This window comes from Patiria miniata, unplaced genomic scaffold, assembly GCF_015706575.1.
Source record: "Patiria miniata isolate m_02_andy unplaced genomic scaffold, ASM1570657v1 HiC_scaffold_7, whole genome shotgun sequence".
In the NCBI taxonomy this organism is placed as follows: Eukaryota; Metazoa; Echinodermata; class Asteroidea; order Valvatida; family Asterinidae; genus Patiria; species Patiria miniata.
In genome coordinates, this window is record NW_024037074.1 from 27877639 (window position 1) to 27885427 (window position 7789).

The window sequence follows — 7789 nt, forward strand, 5'->3', positions numbered from 1 at the left end:
CATTTTGCCCTTTATGATTGTTTATCATATTTGTGTGAACAAGAATGGTATTTTCAGTTATTAAATGTTGTACTGTAAGTGCATTGTAATTGTGGAATTTGACATTGCATACAAATGCTTAATTCATTTTTGTTTTGGGGGGGGGGGGTTCATTTTGGCTGAAGAGTTTTTGTGTCTATCACCTCTTTCAGACTTCTGTTTTAGAGTCGTGCCAAACTAAATTATTCCCTTAGATTTGAATTTAGTTTGATGTTTGAAAAAAGTTTTGGAGGGACTACGTGCGTCAAAACGAAAGATCAACTTTTGCAGTCACTCTGAATTGTTTCAGTGTCTGGTTGATATAATTGAAAATTAGTGCCTTCAAAGTTTGGCCTTAAAGTGTCTTCTTGGATTGACAGGAGTCGGCCTTCCAGCTATTTGGTTCCATTTGGTTCTGTTTGGTTCTATGTGGTTCCATTTGGTTCCGTTCTGTTCCGTTTTGTTCCGTTTGGTTCTGTTTGGTTCTGTTTGGTTCCATTTGGTTCTGTTTGGTTCTGTTTGGTTCTGTTTGGTTCCGTTTGGTTCTGTTTGGTTCTATGTGGTTCCGTTTGGTTCCGTTTGGTTCTGTATTCTATTTGGTTCTATTTGGTCTGGCACGACTCTTTAGTCTGAATCATGTGGAGATGTAATTTCATCATCTTTCAACTTGTGTATTATTTGAATGCATCGGTGTTTTACTATCCACGTGAAAGTGTAAAATTGGCCCATCTGACATGTTATCGTTGAGAAAAGAAACAACCTGCTTTCACTGTAACAGAGAGCATGCCCATTGAGTGAGTAACAAAAGTATTCAAGTTCTGCTGAATTCATGTTTATAAAAGTAACATTAGAACAAAGATTTAAGTGGTGCACCACTGGGTGTGGTTTTGCTGCTCAACATAATTGTGTTTTCAACTGTTTTGTGATGAAGATCATTGCATGGCCCACCTATCACTGCATTCCTTTGTCATAGCTCATTACTGTTACTTGTGACCTGACTTGCGATTGACTTGCGATTGACTTGCGATTGACTTGCAGTTGACTTGCAGTTGACTTGCGATTGACTTGCGATTGACTTGCGATTGACTTGCGATTGACTTGCAGTTGACTTGCAGTTGACTTGGGATTGACTTGGGATTGACTTGCGATTGACTTGCGATTGACTTGCGATTGACTTGCGATTGACTAGCAGTTGACTTGCAGTTGACTTGCGATTGACTTGCAGTTGACTTGCAGTTGACTTGCGATTGACTTGCAGTTGACTTGCAGTTGACTTGCAGTTGACTTGCGATTGACTTGCGGTTGACTTGAGATTGAGTTACAATTGACTTGCGATTGTCTTGCTATCGACTTGGACTCACTTGTGATAGACATACCACATGTTTCAAACTGTCATAACAATGAAATGGATCTAAAATTTATTCTTTATGTTTGTAACAGTCAACCAGTGCCGTGGGGATGGACGTTGGCCAATATGATTGTCTTCAAAAAAGTAAGTGTCAGACATTCTGAAGGTTTGTAGCATTTGAAGTAGACCATAACTTAAGCCATGTTTTGTTGCATAATTTGTGGACGTGCATGAAACTTGTCATGCATAAATGTGCTGTACATGTAAAGTTGAGTGAAGCAATTTGTAATTTTTTTTTTGATGAAATCAACTTCAACTGTGAATCATGATTGAAATAAGTAAGTTGCTTTGTCCACATTTACTCACTGGCTGGTCTGTTAGCTTAATTGGTAGAGCACCGGAGCAGTGTTCCGGCGGTCCCAGATTCGAGTCTAGTACCAATCAATGTCTTTGCTACACCGAATATTCAGACTTGAAATGAATTGATTTGTCCAACTGTACTTGCATGTTTGTTTAGTTCAAGAGTAGAGCACCGGTGCAATGTTCCAGAGGTCTCAAGTTTGAATCCCGCTCCAGTCCTTATCTTTACTGAATCATTTATCATAATTAATTAATTGTCCATCTCTACTTGTAGGTTCGTCAGGCTCTGGGATTGGATCGTTGCTTCTTAACCTTCTCAGCTGGTGCCCCGATCGCTACCGACACTCTCAACTACTTTCTGAGTCTTAATATACCCATCTATGACATCTACGGAATGAGTGAAAGCTCAGGTATACTGTTTGTCATGTTCAACTTTTTGTTTGATGCCTTATTGGGTATGGGCTCCATGCACAAGTACCCCTTCAACAGCCAGAACAGGAGAGTTGGGGGAAACCTAGACCGGTTCCCGAACAATCCACTGCATATTTCGAATGATCCAAAGTTATTGGGGGCCGGGATTAGTCTGGGAGACCATCGCAAGATAAATTTGAAAGTATTCGCGCGCCGACGACGCCTGACGCTCACGCGAAGACACTGTGGCTAATAGCTTTAGCACATTCAGGATGTCGTGCATTATCCGCACGAACCAGTACAGTACTGTCTGCACAGGCTGTGTGTCCCATCCAAGGGGCTGTCAAAAGTGGTAAAAAACGCCCTCTTTTGTTGGTGCACGGATCCCATAGTTTTCTGAAATACGGGGATGACAGTGTAATTTGGAAAAAATGATGTTAAAATCTTGTTAGGGCCTGGCAGCCGATAATGGCCCTCACTGACCTTTTCGGTCCAACACCACAAATAGTTGGTAAGGTTGCAAACTTCCCAATGGTTTTGTTCTACCATTTGATGTTTTTTTTAGGGCCGCATACGATATCCGTCCCTGACTGCTACAAGATGGGAAGTGCTGGTCAGTGTCTGAAAGGAGCTGAGACTAAGATACATGAGCCTGATCAGGAGGGCATCGGAGAGGTAAGTACTGCTAAACATGAAGAAAGAAACTTGCCAAGCGTGGGACCTTGTTAGCTTTGTACATGCAGGGTCCAATTTCATGGCTAAGCTTACTGTCAGCAAAAAAATCCCGCTTAGCTAAAATATTCTGAGCTTATGGTAAGGATATCTCACGGGTTAGTGATGAATTCTTTATTTATACACATCCCGTATCTAAGGATTCTGTGCTTTCAGGGTAAGCACACAGTGGTTATCGTCGTCGTACAGCTAACGTTGTATTAAAGCACAGAATGGTTACTGTAAGCGCGTAATTTTGTAATAAATAGGGTTTCACAGATTTGTTTTACTTTCTGCAACAAAGAACGCCACCTATTGTCCGATGGTGTCCAATATCATCTGCTTTGAATAGCGCCTTCTATAGTCAGATGATGCTCAACCCCTACCCCAAGTTTTGGTTTTTGCGACGGCCGGCTGACCAGATTAAAAAAATCCTGGCTAACGTTCAGCACTGAAAGTCTGCTTCCCCCCCAATTCCTTGGCAAAATGACTATTACCATTTCAAGTACATTGCAAATTGACCATTAGTTTACCAGTCATCCTTTACGCGAGAAATGATGGTCCTTTTAAACTGTAGGTGTGCTACAATGGACGTCATGTGTTCATGGGCTACCTGAACATGGAAGAGAAGACTAGAGAAACTATAGATGAAGAAGGCTGGCTTCACTCTGGTGATCTGGGGTACGTGGACGACAAGGGATTCTTGTACATCACTGGAAGAATTAAAGGTATGTCAGAGAGTAGATCCAACTATTTTTGTTTGTCTGTCCGTCGGCCTGTTGGCTGTCTGTCAGTCGGTCGGGAATCCTTGGTCAAGGCGTACGTCGAACGTGTTCTTGATGGTATCTGGCCGCTACTGTTAGCACTACTAGCAGTGCACCATGCATTGTACGAAACGTGAACAGTGACCGCACGTGGCTACATGCAATATGCAAATCAGCTAGGATAGAACGAACGCCTTGGGACAACGGTTCGCATTGGGCCCCCCCAAAAAAGTCTCCGGTTTCTGGTATGGAGCTTGTCCAAAAAGTGGTGCGGCGACGCGGCTTTTTGTTTATTTTTACCTAACTTTTTGCTTCAAATGTCGGCTGATGACTGCAAATGGTGCCCGACTAAACTTAGTGAAAATATATGGGAGTCCAGAGATGCCACATAAAGCTTATTCTCGATCATAACCCCATCTAAAAACACGTTAAAATTGTGCAGCAGCAGGATTCCAGTCAAACCAGTGAGTTTGGCGGTTTTGAGACATCATCTTTCATTGAAAAAAAAACTTTTTCATTTTGCCGACGCGCATGGCTACGGCGACGCGCGCGCATACCAGAAACCGGAGACTTTTTTTTTGGGCCTTGGCTTAGCTTTTTCTTAATTTTGTTGCTGTATTTATATCTAGGTATATTTGGTCTGGGGACTGCAAACTTGTGGGAGAATGTAGCCACACATCCCGCTGTCTATCCATGTCAAAAGATGAGTGTCCACGGCCCAGTTGTGATTAATAATCTCATCTGTATTTGCGTATGTCAAATTAGAGAAAATCATTAGAGAGTTTTCTATTAGTGCACATATGAACATCTTCATCCCTTAAAAATTCGTTAAAGAGCCATTTTCCCTTGAATTACAGTGAACTAAATTTTCATGGATTTTTCAACATATTAAGTCAGATTAGGAGTCCGTGAAAACACTGTTAAGAAAGTCCTTTGTTTACCCATGGAGATAGACCCAGTGTACCGTTATGTATAACCAATGATAATCCTCAGTGGCCAGGGTCATTAAAAAAACCGTGAAAATACCCTTAGAGGATTAGTCCTATATGAGCCCCATGTAAATGTCGGTGAAACATCTCTTAAAGATTCTTTTCACGGAGAAGTGGACTTTTAATGAAAATTGAAGGGATCAGATATTCGTCACAAATAAACCAGTAGTCCTCGATCCACTAAAACTTAAAAATTGTGTGGTTTTTTTTCCATCAGAGCTGATCATTACGGCCGGCGGGGAGAACGTCCCACCGGTACCCATTGAGGACACCATCCTAAATGAGACACCCATACTTAATAACTGCATGCTGATCGGGGACCGACGCAAATTCCTGTCCATTATTGTCACATTCAAGGTAGGTCGTTCACTTATATACCGGTACACCCTGGCCTTTGGGTCTGAAGTTTGACTCCATGGGAAGAATTTCATATCCGAACATCATGCATTTGCCACCAAACTTTAAAAATTCACCTCACCTTGTGTTTTCATGGAAGACAACTCCATTATGCTTGGGGAAATTGAAATCCTCAGTGGAAAAGGTGTTTTTTAGGCCATATTTTGAGTACACATATCAGACAGATGATCCATCACGGAGGCAGCCATATTGAAGCATCATCATGATAACAGTGTGACCTGAACACAATGAATAATCATACCCCAGTTTGTTCCATTCTGTGTTGCAACATGAACATTTTAAGGGACACTTTTTTCTTCACACACCCCTGTATGTCCATTTAATGCACCTTATTTGATTAGATATTTACCCCTTCGATTGGAAGAAACCTACTTAACCATACGTCATGTAATAATGTTGTAATATTCCTACGTACATGTAGTTGGCTGCCTATGAGAGGGGTCTATTGGGCAACACGCCTGCAGGATACTCAATTGTACTTCCAATATGCGTTAGAACATTGGCCAATAAATTGTACGAGTTTTGTGTACACATGAGGTACACCACGTTAGCCAGTCGGGTTGGCCAGTCTTACTTGGCATTGGAACATCAACCAATGAAGAAGCGTGTTTGCCTCATGAATATGTATGAGGTGAAATTACAAAAAACTGCCCATCGACTAAAGGCTGATCTTGAGTCCCTACACTTGTACAGTATACTTCTAAAATGCATAATTGGAACATTGGCCAATACATTGTACCGGTACGAGGTTTGTGTACATGTATGAGGTGCACCACGTTAGCCAGTCGGGTTAGCCAGTCTTACTTGGCTGGCACATTGGAACATCGACCAATGAAAGGAGCGTGTTTGGCTCATGAATATGTATTAGGTGAAATTACAAAAACTGCCCAGGGAGTAAAAGCTGATCTTGAGTCCCTACACTTGTACTTAAAAAATGCATTGGAACATTGGCCAATAAATTGCATGAGGTTTGTGTACATGTATGAGGTGCACCACGTTAGCCAGTCGGGTTAGCCAGTCTTACTTGGCTGGCACATTGGAACATCGACCAATGAAAGGAGCGTGTTTGGTTCATGAATATGTATTAGGTGAAAATACAAAAACTGCCAATTGAGTCAAGTTTCATTTAGAGTTCCTGATCCTCGCAGGTCATGATCGATGAAGAAACTCAGGAGCCAACGGAGGCACTGAACGCCGAGGCCCTGTCCATCTGCGCCAAGCTGGGCAGCCAGGCCAAGACGGTCAGCGAAGCCATGGAAGACGAGAAGGTACAACAGAGCATACAGAAAGGAATAGATGCCTACAACAAGCAGGCCTCCTCACGGGCGCAGATGGTGCAGAAATTTAAGGTTGTCGAGAAAGACTTTACTGTCGCAGGAGGCGAGCTTGGTAAGTTGAATCCTAGGCACTTCCAGGGGGATTTGGGGAGGATTTTGGCAGGATCGAGGAAGGAAGACGTAGGAACTTGTACTTGGGGACTGATACCCGTTGAAAGTATGGGGAATGTTTCCGGCCTATGTGCTCCGTGCGTGAAAAAGAGAGGGTTCTTTTTTACCAGTTTGGAGAGCCCAGGTGTCAGGACACACTGTGTACATGTACAGGTTAGAGTGCGTATAGTGCAAAGTGCGCATTACTAATTTCGTTCTTAATGTGCACACAAAAAGATAATGTGAATGTGACATAACTTGACACCTGATGACATCATCATGAAGCCAAAGTTTGCAACACATCTACAATAGCTGAGCTACAAATGAATGCCTCTGCCAAATTTAAATTGATTGATAAAAATACTCAAAGATTGATAAAAATGCTCTAAGTGTCTATTAGAAAGAAAACGTGTACTAATGTTATGGACAAGAGTGTGAAAAAGAAAGAAAGAAAAAAAAATCCTGACAAAATCAAAAGCTGTTTGTTTCATAGCGTGAATAATTAAATGAAAAAAAACCCAAAACTTTGCTGTGGAGGGTTACACTTTTTAATAGCATAATTTTTTCTCCGATTTTCTTTTCCCAGGTCCAACACTGAAGCTGAAACGGCCAGTTGTCACAAAGCAATACGCCGAGTTGATAGACTCGATATACGAATAAAAATCGCTCCGTGTGTTTTTGCCGGTATTATAGACTACAATGTATATCGCAAGTTACTCCCTAGTACACTGATCCATTAAGCCCAGCCCACCCCACACATGGGCAACAACATGTGCGCCTCTACAATGCCAAACTGCACGTTCCATGCGCGTACATCCTGGGCAAGTGCACACATGTTGGACATCTGCACGCGTATGGTAGACATCAAATTGCGGCTTTGATTGATCAGAACATCCTGGGCGGAACTTAGTGGATCCGTATATTCACGCGGTGGCTGAAAAAAATGTTTGCATGAGAAACAGGATTTGATGTTGATCAGGCACAACGGACTTGAAAATAAAAGTTGAATAGACAATTTGGAATTTCTATTAAGAGTGTTATTATTTTGTCACCGACACCACGAACTGACACTCAGTTGCGCGTGGGTGCCTTGCACGTGCACATATTTACAGAACCGCGTTTTCACGAACTGACACCTTATACATTGACGCTTGTAGTGAGCACTGTGCATTTTCGTTTTCAGAAACTGACACTGAACTTAATTTCACCAGTTAAAAGGTTTTTAATTAAATATTTGTGTAATGGGATAACACAACAATACGGATGGATTAAACACAAGTTTGCGGATGGATTAAATTCGTGTCAAACCTTTCAGAGCGTTTTTCTCTGCATAGTATTGCCGCA

The 7789-nt window shown here is 41.9% G+C and overlaps 1 protein-coding gene across 1 annotated transcript in view; it reads left to right on the top strand.

Annotated features, from left to right (window-relative positions):
- The window catches only part of LOC119746446 (long-chain-fatty-acid--CoA ligase ACSBG2-like), a 32250-nt gene extending 24823 nt beyond the window's left edge, over window positions 1-7427 (top strand). The window contains exons 11-17 of the mRNA XM_038223404.1: window positions 1459-1510; window positions 2001-2136; window positions 2703-2812; window positions 3426-3576; window positions 4819-4958; window positions 6167-6407; window positions 7032-7427. Coding sequence (XP_038079332.1) covers window positions 1459-1510; window positions 2001-2136; window positions 2703-2812; window positions 3426-3576; window positions 4819-4958; window positions 6167-6407; window positions 7032-7105 — 904 coding nt within the window. The 3' untranslated portion in view covers window positions 7106-7427. The remainder of the gene's footprint in view (window positions 1-1458; window positions 1511-2000; window positions 2137-2702; window positions 2813-3425; window positions 3577-4818; window positions 4959-6166; window positions 6408-7031) is intronic.
- The last annotated feature ends 362 nt before the right edge of the window (window positions 7428-7789 follow it).